At 39.0% G+C, this 14,949-nt stretch overlaps 1 protein-coding gene and 1 long non-coding RNA gene across 7 annotated transcripts in view; one reads left to right on the forward strand and one right to left on the reverse strand.

Annotated features, from left to right (window-relative positions):
• Positions 1 to 1,606: 1,606 nt before the first annotated feature.
• LOC116445879 lies at positions 1,607 to 12,232 on the reverse strand. Of its 2 annotated transcripts, none has more exons than XR_004240922.1 (2): positions 11,934 to 12,232; positions 1,607 to 9,005 (listed from the first exon to the last, which is right to left on the reverse strand). It is a non-coding gene; the product is annotated as an uncharacterized LOC116445879 (long non-coding RNA). The 2 variants fall into 2 exon arrangements; XR_004240921.1 differs by having other exon boundaries at positions 1,607 to 11,607.
• Positions 12,233 to 12,401: 169 nt separating this feature from the next.
• NOVA1 (NOVA alternative splicing regulator 1) overlaps positions 12,402 to 14,949 on the forward strand; it is a 146,326-nt gene continuing 143,778 nt past the window's right edge. For 2 of the 5 annotated variants that reach the window (XM_032112929.1, XM_032112930.1), the window contains exons 1-2: positions 12,402 to 12,882; positions 14,746 to 14,889. In XM_032112929.1, coding sequence (XP_031968820.1) covers positions 12,747 to 12,882; positions 14,746 to 14,889 — 280 coding nt within the window. In that variant the 5' untranslated portion in view covers positions 12,402 to 12,746. Of the gene's footprint in view, positions 12,883 to 13,393; positions 13,496 to 14,745; positions 14,890 to 14,949 lie in introns of those variants that run through there. The other 3 variants (XM_032112931.1, XM_032112932.1, XM_032112933.1) reach the window with 3 other exon arrangements.

A 14,949-nucleotide genomic window follows, 5' to 3' on the forward strand; every position in this document is an offset into this window, starting at 1 on the left:
ACCAAACAGGCAATTGAATAACAATATATTTGAATTGCTTTAGTACACTGAAAACAAAATTGTTGGTTTAATTTTTAAAAATGAGAATTAATTGCTTATGACTTATGTAATTTTCCTGTCCTGAGCTCTTGTCAGATAAAAAATTACAATCATAAAATAATATACTATTTTTTTAATGAAATGATTCCAGAAACACATATATTCATCTCTGTTAAAAGCCCATGTCAATTACACTTTCACTGTTCTTGAGAGTCAACAAGTTTCATGATTATGGGACTATGCACAGAGGGAAAGAATACCATAGTTAGCGTTCTCCTGGTGAGATTTCCTTGTGAAAAGAGCTTAGAAACCTTACCACACTGAACAGTTGTGCTCCCTTGTTCTTGCAGAAATTTCCTGAAGAAATAGGTCAGCTGCAGAAATTATAAGGTCTCACATATGGATGGGCATCCAGAACAAATGTTTAAACTGAGTCCAAGAGGAAAATTAAAGCAAGTGTTATCTCTGGAGCCCATCAAATCCACCCAGCACCAGAAAAAAATCACTTCTGAATGTTATTCTGGATTTCCCTCAAAGTAGTAGTAATCTTGAAGAATGATTTTTAGTAGATTAATCTGAGATTTATTAATATTTTATTATAATATACATATTCATTAGTATTTTATTACATCTTATATTCTGATTTGCACTACATGTTATAAGTATTGCTATAAAAAACAGTATTTATTATTGTGTTATTTAATCTTGTTCAAACATAGGCTTTTTATACAATTTTTTTCATCCTTATAAAAAAGAAAACATAGATTTCAAGTTTGTTATCTAGGTCTCCTTGAAAAATGGAGAGACCTTTGCATCCATAAATATTTAGCCTATCTTACAGCTCTCTCCTAGGCACCTTTACAAGACAACTCATTCTCAAACAACCTATTTGCCTCCAGTGACAGCAAGGTGAGTGCAAACAATCAGCTTAGCCTAGAAACCTAGCTTTTAGATGGCCGAAGTCATATGTCATGAAACCTTTCCCAATCTGAAATGCAGATTTTTTTTCCTCCTTTCCCTGTAGTAACTACTTGTGTCTCTATAGGCTGAGAATGAGTATGCTGTGTTTGAAAACATTTCCCTTTTATTTGACAGTATTTGTGTCAGGAGATTGCTTTTTTTTTTTTTTCTTTTAATGCATATCACAGATTATCAACAATGTGTCAAAAGAATACAGAATAGGTCTTTTTTTTCATCAGAGAAAAGGTAGAAAAGTTACCATGCTAGAAAAAATAACTCGATTTGTAGATCTGTGTTGTTATTAACACTTGTATGTACATACCCACACCAACTGCAGGGAGCTATCCTGAACTTATACGAAGTCATAATCATATCACAGAGTTTAGACACTTGTCTGTTAGAATGAATGTACTTATAATGGTTTCTCAACTGAGAGGTTTCTTACCACTAGAGGGCTCAAAATTGCTATGTGATTTTATGTATGAATACACACATAAACATATATCTACTTATCCAGGCAAGGTGTGTACATCATTCAAATGCATGTGTTTTATTTGTGTGTACACAGGTATAAACACACATATACGCACATACTTGCATTTTAATAGACAATCTATTTTTCTTTTATTTTAAAGATTTTGATCATTTAAATGCAATTCAGATCCTAGAGATGTGTAATACAGCTGAAATTCACCAAATACAAGTGAAATGCTTCTTTATTTTGATAAAGGAATTACAGTTTTTAACTTCATTCTCAGGTGGCTGGATTTACACAGAATGCTCATTTCATCAAACTGAGTATTGAAAACAATCACAATAAAATAAAGTTCAAACTTCCATGACCAATGCCTGCTGTCATCACATGTTTTATTAAGGTATATAGACAACACTGAATAGCATGGACACAATTAATTCCTTCATAAATGACTTTCCAGAAAATGTAATGCAGTGTTGCAGAATTGATCACACCAAGCATTTTTGTTTGATTATATGATTTGTTCTCCTGGGAAATCTTGAGACTCTAAAGAAATAAAATGTTTATGGAATGCTGACTGTTTTCTTTCACTAATGTGACAATTATAATGATGAGAGAAGTGGCTTTCAACCATTTTTGTGTAATCCATTTTGATGTAATGTAATGATGATGTAATCTTTGGATTAAAAGATAGTGCAATCCAGTTCTTCCACATTATGACAAGGTAATAATGAATAACTTACCCACAAAGTCCAAAAGATAATTGAGTTAGACTTGACAAATACAAAGTTTGAGGTATTGATATTTTCAAATATCAATACGTTTTCAAAGTAATATTTATCTAAGAAATCTGATCAAAAAAACAGTATTTAAAGAACAATGAAGCTTCAGATTATAATTATTAAAAATAATGTATATTGTTGTAGAAATAGGAACATAGACACCAAAATCTTTTACAGACATTTATTGCTGTACATAACAGTAAATTTTCTTTTCTTTTAGTTTTTCAGAATATTTGCCTGTATAGAAAATTGTGCAAAAACACAAGAAAAGAGAAGATACTCTTTTCGCAGCACTTCAGTGTTTTGATTATACGTAAAAAATTGTGTTGAAAACGATCACATATATGAATAAAGACTACTCAAGTGAATGGGCACTTGTGTAACTGAACAAAGTCTTTCAGGCTTTGATACAGAATATTATCTTTGACTTTGGTTGAACCACATGTGGCTACTGCCTAAATTGTGACTGGTACAGTTAGACACTAAAATCTGAAAAAAAACCCTTAACATATTCATTTACTAGAATCATCATCTTCTGTTGTTTTCTTAAATTGTTAAAAGTTGTACCAAATGTTTCATCTTTATAAAATGTTAAATTCTTAAAAGAGCACAGTAAGATAATTTGGAGGATGGGTGGGGAGAATTTACATTAAATAGTAAAGCATGATGGAAACACTATTCTATTGTTATTTAAACTTAGCTAAGCTTTAAAATTACAGTTTGTTATAGCCTCATTTCTGTTAACACATTTACTTTAAAATGAAAAGTATGTGCCACTAAGCAAAGTCATTTTTGCTTTAAGAATTTTAACTTTTGTATGTTTTGCTTAAAAAAAATTAGCTTTACTGATTGTGTATGATGTTAGATTAGAACTATAATGATTAGAACTATAATTAGAACAATATCATCTTTTGTGTCCTCTTTCTGTGTCTCAGGTATTCTTAATTTACCAATGTTACTTTACTTGAGAAATAACCTGCCACATTGGATGACAGATGTTAAAAGTGGGGGTTTTACTGACTGAGTTGGCTGACTTATTCATCACATCACCTTTAGTTCCAGAAGTGATCCTGAAATCAATAAAGTAGACTCAAATGTGCTGAAACTACTTTTACTAGACAAAATTTAAAAGTTTTATAAATTTAAAACACATTTCTGGAAGTGGAAGATCCATATCCTTAATGACAGCATACAGATGTCAATGAATTCATGTCAGGAATAAGGTTCTATCTAGGTGGAGTTACCTGTTCCATTACGATCTTAAGAAAAAGCATCCCTATCATATCACACCACTATACAAATTGCTCTAGAGATTTCACATTTATATTATTATCCTTGATATAAGAAGAACATGAAACTGTCAGAGAGCATTCAGAGTAGGTTGACCAAGATGGTGAAAGGCAGGGAGAAGCAGCCACGGTCACTTGGTTGGTTGGAGCTTGGAGAAGAAAAGGCTGAGGGAAGACTTCATCTCAGTCTTCAACTTCCTCAAGAAGAGCAGTAGAGGGGAAGGTGCTGATTTTCTCTCTTTGGTGACCAGTGACAGGACATGAGGAAATGGAATGAACCTCTCTCAGGGGAAGTTCAGACGAGAACCAGATCAGGAAAAGGTGCTTCACTGAGGGTGTTCAGTCACTGGAAGAGGGTTGCCAGAGAAATGGTCATGAAATCAAGTTCCAAGGAGCAGCTGGATGATGCAAAAATTTATTAATAACAATCATAATATGAAAATAACAGTGATTTTAAGATCCTACATGACATAAGAATTGTACCGGATACAAGGAACTGCAAATATGAAATTTCTTACAGGAGTGAGGACTAGAATTCAGCTATATTGGTGACTTTTTTTACCACTTTCAAAGGAAGTACATTATTTTTCATCTGTTGGCAAAAATGTGTTTTCAGGTGGAATGGAGTATGATAGTTTTAATGAACTTTTTCTAAATTAGATAATATTTAGGTTTTAACCTCTGCATAACATCTACATAACATAATCTCACAAGTGAATGGCAGTCATATATTATTTCTATATCTGTAACACCAGTCTTCTATAATATGAAATTTTATTCTAATAAGTGCATTACAAATAAAGTTGACAAGACTTTCCAGTATTAAAATGTAATTTTTAGACCAGTGGTTGTTGTTACTCTATTCTTCTCCTCATCCTTGAACATAGTCCATAATATTATTGCCATGACATACTATTGAGTTAAGAAATGCCGAATATTAACCAAACTGTAGTGGATAAACAAACAAATAGAAGCTGAAATTCTGAACATAGCATTTTATAAACTTTATTTTTAAAAATCCAAACAACAAAATAAACCCATGGTAAATATAGGGTTTAGGAGATTAAAACCCTTTTCTATTAACACATACAAAGATTAGAGTTCATTTCCATTTTAAATACGTACTGACATGCATACCAAGTGGGGTAAACATGTAAGACAAGATCCTGGGGCTCAGGATTACAGGGATCTAACAGCAGTCAATCCAAAGCAATGACAGCATGCAACAGAGGCAGGAGGTCCACTTATAAATACTTTTGTTGTGAGCCATGATGAATCTGCAAGCATTGTTGCTAATGCACAATGATCCTGTTTCTGGGTTTTTTTTGTAATTTGTACTTTTTTTATGGGCATTCATCTCACTTGCAATGACTCAGTTCTGCAGCAATTTTATTTTTACTGTTTCAGCATATGATTTTTTTCTGTTCTAGAGGAAACAACCTAAACCTTTAAATGAAAATAAGAATGAAAAGAAAAATACAAGTATTTAGAAATTTTGAAACAGTCTTCTTACTTGGCAAAAATATTGCAACAAAAATATTCTGAAAAAAGAGCACAGGAAAAATAATCAGGCCTTTTTTACAAATATAATGTGTAAATTTCTATAACACCTTATTTAGATCTGTTTATTATCAACATAATGCATGGGTATGTAAAGATTTTCACCTTAACTTGTGATTTTTAATTATTGGAAGTGGAGTCCTTAGTCTTCATTTTTGCAACTGCCAAATTTTAAATTATATACCAGCTGTTATTTTGTTTATATATAATTAATTAGAAATGAAAAAATGTATGTTCCTAAGTACTCTTTATATATGTTCTTATTACATATCCATAAATATATCTATGCAAAATGAATTCAAATTGCCCATCACTGGAATATGACGAATCCCTCTTATTGCAAGAATGCATTGCAGTCTATGTTAATATCTTTTATATAGTTTTCTTACTCTCTTCACTATTTTTTCCCTGAAGTATTTTGTATTGAATGACTCAAACCCCCTTGAAATCAATAAAACAGTTTTTTATCCAGTAGATCCATGGACTTTTGTTTTCTAGAGCATATGAGTTGTTCCATTCACTTTGGTCATGCACCCACTTACAAACATAAATAGCAACTTCATAAGTCTAAGTGAAATATAAATCAAAACCAGTTATATTTTGCAACTAGCATTGAAATAAGAAAGTGATTCTATATCTTGTCAGTGATTAAAGCAAAACTGATCTCAAATTTTGGCACCTTTTCATGTTTCCAGTACTGCTTTCACTGAAACAAAATAAAAAGATGAATAGACCCCAAAAGTCATTAATAATCTGCCACCATTTCCTTCTGGCTCAAAATGGTACTTAAATAATTCAGATAGACTTGTACTACTGATGAGCTGTCTGTTTTAACCTCACTGCACTAAGGAATACCCTTTGTCTCTAGGCAGCATTATGCCTAATCCCTGTGCTTTTTTTGGGGCCAGATAGCCTTTGTGTGCAGCTGACACACAGATACATGTTTTCATGGCAAACTCAGGATATGTGCCAAATCATTCTGGCCAATTTATCCTGGCAGTATGTTTTAGCTGTTTACCCTCCCCCACCTGAAGACTTTCCAGTTCAGGGGTATTTCGTAGGAATCAATTTCAAGCAGGTAGAAAAAAAACCAAGAACCATTCTTTTTTGTTGGTGAAATGAAATAATTTCTTGAAGAAGAAATTCTAAGGTATTTGCTAAACTCCAGAGAGGAATCACCTAAAGTTCCCAGTGTATTCTTAAAGGTAATAACTGTTTCCTAAAATCTTGCTGTGCTGAAGATGTAATTTGTAATCTACTGTCACATGATTTTTTTATAGTAAGCATTTAAAAAGTGTTTTTGAAGATATCTAGATCTCCATTTCAATAATATTAGAGATACCACTTTTCTTGCCTTTCCATTGGCAAAATTTCTACCATTATAACAGTATTATACTAATTACTTCTGCTGGAATAGCTTATTATTTGGAAAATTGATTATAAATTGTACAGGACAAAATGGAGTTTCGTGGTGGTTAACAGGAGGAGAGTTTACTAGTATAATTTTACTAGAATATAGTTGTCTAACAATCTCAAGTAGTATACCCTTTATCAGTGAGCAAAATGATCAGAGCAACTCAAATTTTGCTAATAATTTAATATAAATTTTGTTTACAAGAGAAAAAATCAATGCCTTTGTCCTTGTTTTTCCTTTGTCTACTGTGCAAAAGGGTTTACTTTCCCCCTTTCCATTCCTTTTCCAGAAACATTTCTGATCTTCTCCACTGAAATAACTTTTGTATGTGAGCTGACCTGCAGCAAAATTCTAAACCAATCCTGATTAAGGTCCTATATTGTAAGACTACATTATTCCAGAAAGGGACTCAAGCTTGACGACACAATCAAAGAAACTAATTTTGCTGTTAATGGATCTCTTTCCTTACTTCTTTTATTGTAAAGTGCCAAAATTTCAAACAAATAAGACACTTGGTGGTGGGTGGACAAGATGACACAGAAAATGGTAATACTGCTAGAGAAATTATAATAACAGAGACTGGAAACAGGTATGCTGATTCCTTGAAAAATACCCTGTTCACCATACTATTGAAGGAATGCATACTGAAGCACCTGGAGTGAGAGCTGGTGGAATTCAGTTTGTAGACGAGATGCTTCACCAGTGTCCTTTTGTAAGATAGTAACAAAAGGTACACAATCAGTAACATAGTAAACTGATGAAGCTGCACTAGGAGATACTGCTATTTCTCACACACGATATTACATTGTTTCATTACAGTGGAATTACTCGTAGTTTATATCCATTTTAACCCTGAATATCTATTTTTCTATTAAAACCAAAACAACACACATGCAAAAGAACATAAAGAAAACAGAAGATACTACTATTTTTGAAAGGCAATTGAAATCTAGTCTTTATTTTTCTTTCATCCTGAGAAACAAAAGGTCTTTAAATTATTGTACATAGAGATCACAAGAGGGATGACTTTTTGGGGTAAGTGTTCAGCCACTGGAGTTTCAGATATCTGGATTGACAATGTCAATTCTTTGGGAGGGATGAAAAATTACCTTGTCCTGAGGCTATCTTCTTTTCTACACTGAGATCTGGGTAAGTCGTCAGGTAACCCCTTATAAATCTGACCTACAGATTCAGCAGTGAAGAACTCAGATCAACTCAATTCCCCAATTCTGAAGAAAAGTCAAAAAAAGGATCTGTAAAATTGGATGAACTTCGTCAGAACAGGAGACAGGTGATCTCTCTGCTGAGAAATAAATGGGCATTGATTTCCTCCTTCCACCACCAGAAAAAGAATTTATTCACGTTATGACAAATAGTACGGTCACATTTTTACTGATTCTAAGTTATCATTCTCAGTTTCCCAGAAAAAGAAAGCTACTACACAGCAATGATCTACAATATGAAAAGGTTTAGCAGTTGTCCATGCTCTTTTCACTGAAGAGTATTAACACTTGGCTTTTAGTTCAGCAATGCATATAATACAGGTGCACATAATAAAACCAATATAAATGTGAAAAAAAGATAATTGGGTCATTTTCTGTCTAATATATGTTGAATTTTTTTCCCAAACATGGGTTTGATTTTTTTCAGGTTAATATTGCTGGAATCTTGGAGAAGTTCCACTGAAATTAAAAAATACTTCCTGATGAACAAACTCTGGAGTATTTAAACAAGCAACAAATTGATAAATTCATCAACAATAATAAGAGTTTAACTGATAGATTATTGGAGGAAAAAAGTGTCATAAACAGAAGATGGATGTTAAAGACTTGAAAGAGTCTTCCAAGTTCATCACTAACCATAATTTTAGTGAAGCCAAAGTTTACAGGAGTCACAGCAATCATCCAATAATGAAAAGCTGCCAGTCCTTTTGGACAAAGACAGAATTTGTTTTCTTTTACCTAGCCAGGATGTTTAAGAGGTATCGTTTTTCATCCAATGATTATTGGACTCTGTCATATTTCCCATAAGAGGAAAAATGAACTCTTCATTCTGTTAGTCAGATGAGAACTATCCATCACCTCTAAAAGAAACAGGAGATTGAGTCTTGTTCCACAAAGTAGACTTTATCAGATTAAGTGATGTCTACTACAACTTCACCTCAGTTATTATTATTTAGATTTCTATTTGTTAAAATATATGCTTAATTTCTCCCTATTCCTAATCCTCTTCACTTCTAAGCATAGGTCTCATGTCTGTGGGAGAGATTAATTTGAATGCTTCCATTCACATCTCCACCAGCTGAGAATGATTTTAGAAATAAAGCTGGCAAATGGAATTTGTGCTCCATGTCATCTCTGAACAAACTCTTACTGAAGTTACAGAATACATTATGTGGTAGGACATGACTGATACAGACAGGAAAGAAGTCAAGATCTCACAACTGCTTGAAAAACCTCTGGTCAGGTACACCAGTCTGGAGCTGGCTGAAAACAGAAAAGATGAACAACAGATTACAAATTTGGAAAAAGAGGAAAACTCTACTGATCATTAGAGTTTTCATCAGTACTTTCTGCACAGATATTACAACAGAGTGGGAGCAAGGTGGTATTACAGGCCGCCACAACTATTTTCACTCGTGCTTCAGACCATGAACAATGCAGGACAGTTGCCTGCATTTTGCTAAAAGCTGTTCCGTTCATTGCCCCCACCCATGACAAAGACACAGCTTGCTTTAAACTCCAAGTGACCTCTGCCACTAGAGGGCTGTACTTTATGTTATATTCCCCCCCAGACCTTCACTATCACTGCTCCAAGCAATTTAATAAGGAGAAAAAAGTGCATATTCTGAAGCTTACCTGTAAAAATTAAAACTTTCCTTAATACTAAATCGGTATTGGTTGAAATGTTGATTACCTGCAGCTATCCGCTTTGTTAAGTAGAACTGTTACTAAGAAACTATCTGAGAGGCTAGTTATGTAGTCAAAACTACTTTCTTCGAAAATAAGCCTGTCTTTAAACTACAGAAAAACCTTCTAAAACTACCAGAAAAGTTGAAAAAGCTTGTCTAAGTGGGATGGGAGATAATGTAGAGGGAAATTATTAAACAAAAGGCATTCTGTAGAGACGAGGGGAGGCACTTGTGAAACAGCTGTCAGTAAAGAAACAAGCTAACACAGGACAGACATCTGCTGAGTCTGAGGAAATTAGGTTTCAGGATTACCACTTTTTCCTCTAAGCTTATGGAAGTTAGATACACAAACAACATACCCACAAATCACGTTGAAACCTTTTCTTATTCTACACTTTAATATTTCTGTTGTTAGGATGAAACAATATTTTTGTTTCAAGAATGCAATCAAGTAAATGTTTTATAAGCTAATTGGAGATCCCAAAGGGAGGACTTGCAGGTGCTGAATCCAATCAGATCTGTCACATAATTAAAATTGGTGCAGGGGGCACAGTAAAACAGATGTGGTCTAAAAACCAGAGAATTGTTTGTTTCAATGTTGCTACAGATGAATGGGACATAGTCAGTGAGATAAAGAGAGCAGTGTTACAATTTATCCAGTTCCACTGCGGAAATTGACTCAAGATGGCTTAATTCGAACATCGTGGGGTTTATTTTTGTCTTCAAAAGTTTCTGTAAGTCATTCGCTTGGTTTACAAATAAAAAAGAGGCCTCTTAGGACTGATGACCCTACCGACTGGACCTGAGATTTACAAGTCATGCTGTGCTCTTTCTGGCTCAAATACTAATAAAATTCTTTGGCTGTAACTTAGTAAAGAAAATGGAAGAGTTAGAACCAGTCCCCAGTTTGCTGTACCATAATTGTGTCAGCAACTGCCAAGGTAACAGAAGCCTAGAATTTTATTTCAGTCAGTAAACTAAGCAATTATGAGTCAGAGTATCTTAGATACAAAGGGTATATGATGAGTAAGAAAGTTCCATTTTTATACAATCATTTTTCTGACCATATATGCTATCAAATTGTTACTGATCTGCTGCATCTATTTCATCTGCTGGCAAGGAGGCTAGATATCACATTCCTGGGACACAATTCCCAAAGAAGTCATTGAAAGTTTCCTATGTACAGTGCTGGATTGAGTTCTTAATTTGTGAATGCATTTGGGCAGGAGCCTGTTTAGATGTTAATGTGTGCACGGTTTAATATCCTATAATGCATTACATATCTGGCTTGCAATTTATAAGCAGAGGTGATGTGCTATATATTATACATGATATGTGTATTTTAAGTATTAAAAATTGTTTGGGGCAGTATTAATGGTAAGTGATTACTAAAACTAAGGCTGTCTCCCAGGGAGCTTAGAATGGAAATTGGATTTCATCCACAAACAGCCAGGTTTTAAGCTCGTGTATTAGGAGGAATCGAGTCAGCAGCCATGCCGCGCACACACACATCAATACGAATTTAGCACAGAGCGTGGTGTAATGCAATAAACACATGTTCCTAAATTTTGTACGAATTGATGCTCCAGTACTGACCACTACCGTCACAGTTACAGCGGGTTTAGAAATTTTTTCAAAGGAAACGAGTCAATAAATAGTAGAGAGTCAAATAGTAAAAATGCTTTTCTGGTGCACAGGCAATTCCCCGCGCCCTGCTTACCCATCCCCCCGCATCTTACAACGTTTTAAGCGTCCACTTGAATAACTTGAGATTTGTAAACAGAAATAGCCTCCGCCGCAGGGAAATATCTTTAAGTTCTCTACGAAATATTTAGGTAACCAACGCGGCTTTGTGTCGCACAGCTCCAGCTAGACCGGCTGTCACAGCATAACAATAATATCTTTATTATTTCCTTTACAAGCCTGCGCGATGCAGCCCGGCGCGTCCCCGGCTCCGGCGCGGAGCGGCAGCGCTGCCCCCCGCCCGCCACCCGCGGCGGCCGGCAGGGACCGAGCGGGGACGGACGGAGGGAGGGCCGCGGCCACAGCGGCCGGGTCGCGCCGCGCCGCGCGAGTGCTGCAGCCAGCCTCGACGAGGACACGTCCCCGCTATCCCACCACCTCCTCGGGCGATCTCAGCCGTCCTCCCACGCAGCTGCGGGCCTGTGAGGCGCAGCCTGTAACCCAGGTGACGCCGCATCACGGCGGGGACCCTCCCGAGGCGGCAGCCGGGCCCCGCGCACTCCCGCCCCGCCGCCGCCCCCGCCGCAGAGGTTAAAACGCCCCCTCCTCCCCTCAACGGCTCTGCCGGCGGCGGCCCGGGATTGGCGAGACGCCTCAATCCCAGCCTCTCTCTCTTTTGTTCCGATTGGCCGCATCTCCCGCCTGTCTTCGCTGGAAGCCCCGCCCTTCTCTTTTATCACCCCCCTATACCCCCCCCCCCCCCCAACCCCCGCCTGCCCTCGTACACCCCCGTCCTTGTGCCCCCTCCCATGGTTCTAACCTCTCCTGCCTTTAGGGTTTCTGCGGTGCAGCTGAGGGTGGCGGCCCCAGCCGGTCGCCCGCGGTGTTGGGGCTAGAGCGGAGGAGCGCCGCACCACCCCGGCAGCGATCCCCCTCTCCACCCCCGTGCACACGAGCCCGACAGCGAGGGAGGGCACGGGAGCCCGGGAGCGGCGGGCAGCTGAGCCGCAGCGTCAGGCGCGGCACTAGGGCGGGCAGGGGCGGAAGGGGGCTCAGAAACAGCGTGAATCATCTCCCACTCTCTCCCTCGCCCACCATTTACACCGCTCGCTCCCTCCTTCTCCCCCTCCCTTCTTCCCTCCCTCCCTTCCCACCGATTCAGTCTCTCTCGTTCTCTCTCCCCTCCTCTCCCACTCACTCTCTCCCCTCCTCTCCTCTCCCACTCACTCTGTCCTCTCCTCCTCCTGTCTCACTCTTTTCATTCTTTCCCCTCCTCTCCTCTCCCCCTTTCTCTTCCCTCTCTCGCCCCCCTCGTTCCCCTGTCTCCCTTCTCCTCATCTCCTTCTGACACTGCACTGCAGCTGCTCCTCCAGTCCAGTCCTGCCCGCTTCCCTCCCTCCTTTCCCTTCCCTCCCCCCGGGTGCCAGATAAACAAGGCGCGCAGCATCCTCGACAATCCCGATCTTAGCTCTACATTTTCGAAAAGGACAAGAGAACGGGACGAGCCCCCTCCCCTCCTCCTCCTCCTCCTCCACCCCCTTCCTTCTCCTCCTCCTCCTCCTCCTCCCCCCTTCCCTCCCTGCCCCCCCACCACAGAAGGGAAGAGACAATTCTCCTCCGAGCAGCAGCAAACATGATGGCGGCAGCTCCCATCCAGCAGAACGGGACCCACACCGGGGTTCCCATAGACCTGGACCCGCCGGACTCCCGGAAAAGACCGCTTGAAGCCCCCCCTGAAGCCGGCAGCACCAAGAGGACCAACACGGGCGGTGGGTATATCCTCTGTCACCTCCCTCCCACCCCCACCCCCCCCCGCCCAACCCACCCACCTCTCCGCTTCCCTACCTGCCTGCCTGCCTCTTCCACCCCCCCAGCCCCCCCGCCCAAAGATTCCCATTTCTCTAATGTTATCATTCATCAAAATGGCGTCGGTTTTCAGCATCTACCAGTCTTTTTATTTAATATCCACGCTGGGGCTGCACAGCTGTGACCCTACGGAGGCGAGGAGGGAGCACAAGGGGCTCCCGCAGCCCAGCTATCTCCCTCGCCCGTTTAAGGATGGGCGAAAATAAATGGCAGCTGGAAGGAGACGGCAAACGCTCTTCCCTCCTTCCACATCCTCGGGGTCGCAAGTTGAATTTCAGCCTTGCCGTGCGTTTTCCTCCTCCTTGGCCTCACTTCCATTGTCAGCGCGTACACGGCGTGTGTTTGCCGTGCCGAGCCGGGGGCGAGGGCTGGCTGGTGGCGGGGGGAGTCGCCCCTCGGCTGCGGGGACTCGCTAGTTAACATCCTGCTGTTCCTGGAGGAGATGAGTTATAACGGGACCAGCATCTCCTTTATCCGTTTGCACTGGAGTCGTCATAACAATGCACCGAGGCAGAGGTGAATTTATTTGCCCAATGTTGAGAGCATGGTTCCCCAGCTATGGTAATAGGGGTGGGCACCACTGTCACACACAGGCACTTACTGAGAAGCTTTGTAGTCTCAGGGAAGGGAAGTAAGGTGAACTCAGGTAATTTCTTGTGCTTAGGGGTAAAAAAAACCCCAACAAACAACTTTATGAAACAGGTTTCATGATATTTTGATATCTGTGCCAATGGGACGTTGCCATAATTACTGGGGGAGCACAAGTCTGGGGAACCAGCGTACCCCCATTGCTTTGCACTTCTTCAGAGACAGTTATGGAGAGGTCCTCAGACTTCAGTGTAGCTGGATTTAGCAGTGGCATGAGGGCACTAAAATTTTTGCGGTTTCCAAATCAGACTGGAATCCTGTTTTCTTTCTCCCTTCCATTCATTCTATGTATTTTTTCCTGTTTCCATGGTATGCTGTAGTGCTAGTGATGGGTAGAGAACTGGCATTGTCTATCTTGTCACCTTTTAAGTGTATTTAAAATAAGTGACTTAGCCTTTTGATCAATTGGGAAAAATTCTTCTTAGTGTCCTTTAATTAATGAGCTTAAAAGAGATCATTGTCGCTTAAGAAGTGCTAAAGGAATACATCAGGATTACTTAGGCAAGTGATTCCATCTGCACCATGTTGAGTTGTTTTCTTGGCAGTGGCTGAAATGCTTGGAATAAAACCCCACATTTTGGGTGGGTTATTTGGTAGCAGAGTAGTCGTTTTGCTCACTTAAGAAGAATGCAAGCAATAGCTAATTGCTGTTCTCATGTGTTTGCTAATGACAAACAAATAGCCCATTAGAATTTACAATTCGTTCTTTCTTGGTTTTGTCATTTCTTTTGCAGTATTTCCAAGCCAGGTTGTAGTTGTCACTAACCACGTTTTCATGCAGGGCTTTAGTTTTTTTTTAAGGGGTCTGATCATTTCTGCATGCTGTGGTTACTATTACAAAAAGAAAATCTATCTTTGAAATATAATTTTGGTATTATTCTCATTCTTTTACTGAAATAAGGAACCTATGTAGGTTCTTTGCTTAGAATAAATGCAGATATTTTAAACTGTCAAAGGCATAGTCTAAACATGTCTTGTATAATGACGCAACTGGTTAGATGTAAATGCATGAATTAGTGGAGGAGTTTAAAGATGTAACCTTTTGTTTATTTGTGGGTCTGGGGAGGAAAAATGACAACTTATAAGCCATATTAACCATGCATATCTCAATTTTTCAGAGGATGGCCAGTATTTTCTAAAGGTCCTCATACCTAGTTATGCTGCTGGATCTATAATTGGGAAGGGAGGACAGACAATTGTTCAGTTGCAGAAAGAGACTGGGGCCACCATCAAGCTGTCTAAATCCAAAGATTTTTACCCAGGTAGGTGCAAAAATTAGGCAATTCTTTATTTTTAAATTCCCAGGCATGTATGCAGAAGTC

The sequence above is a fragment of the Corvus moneduloides genome, chromosome 6 (assembly GCF_009650955.1).
Source record: "Corvus moneduloides isolate bCorMon1 chromosome 6, bCorMon1.pri, whole genome shotgun sequence".
NCBI lineage: Eukaryota > Metazoa > Chordata > Aves > Passeriformes > Corvidae > Corvus > Corvus moneduloides.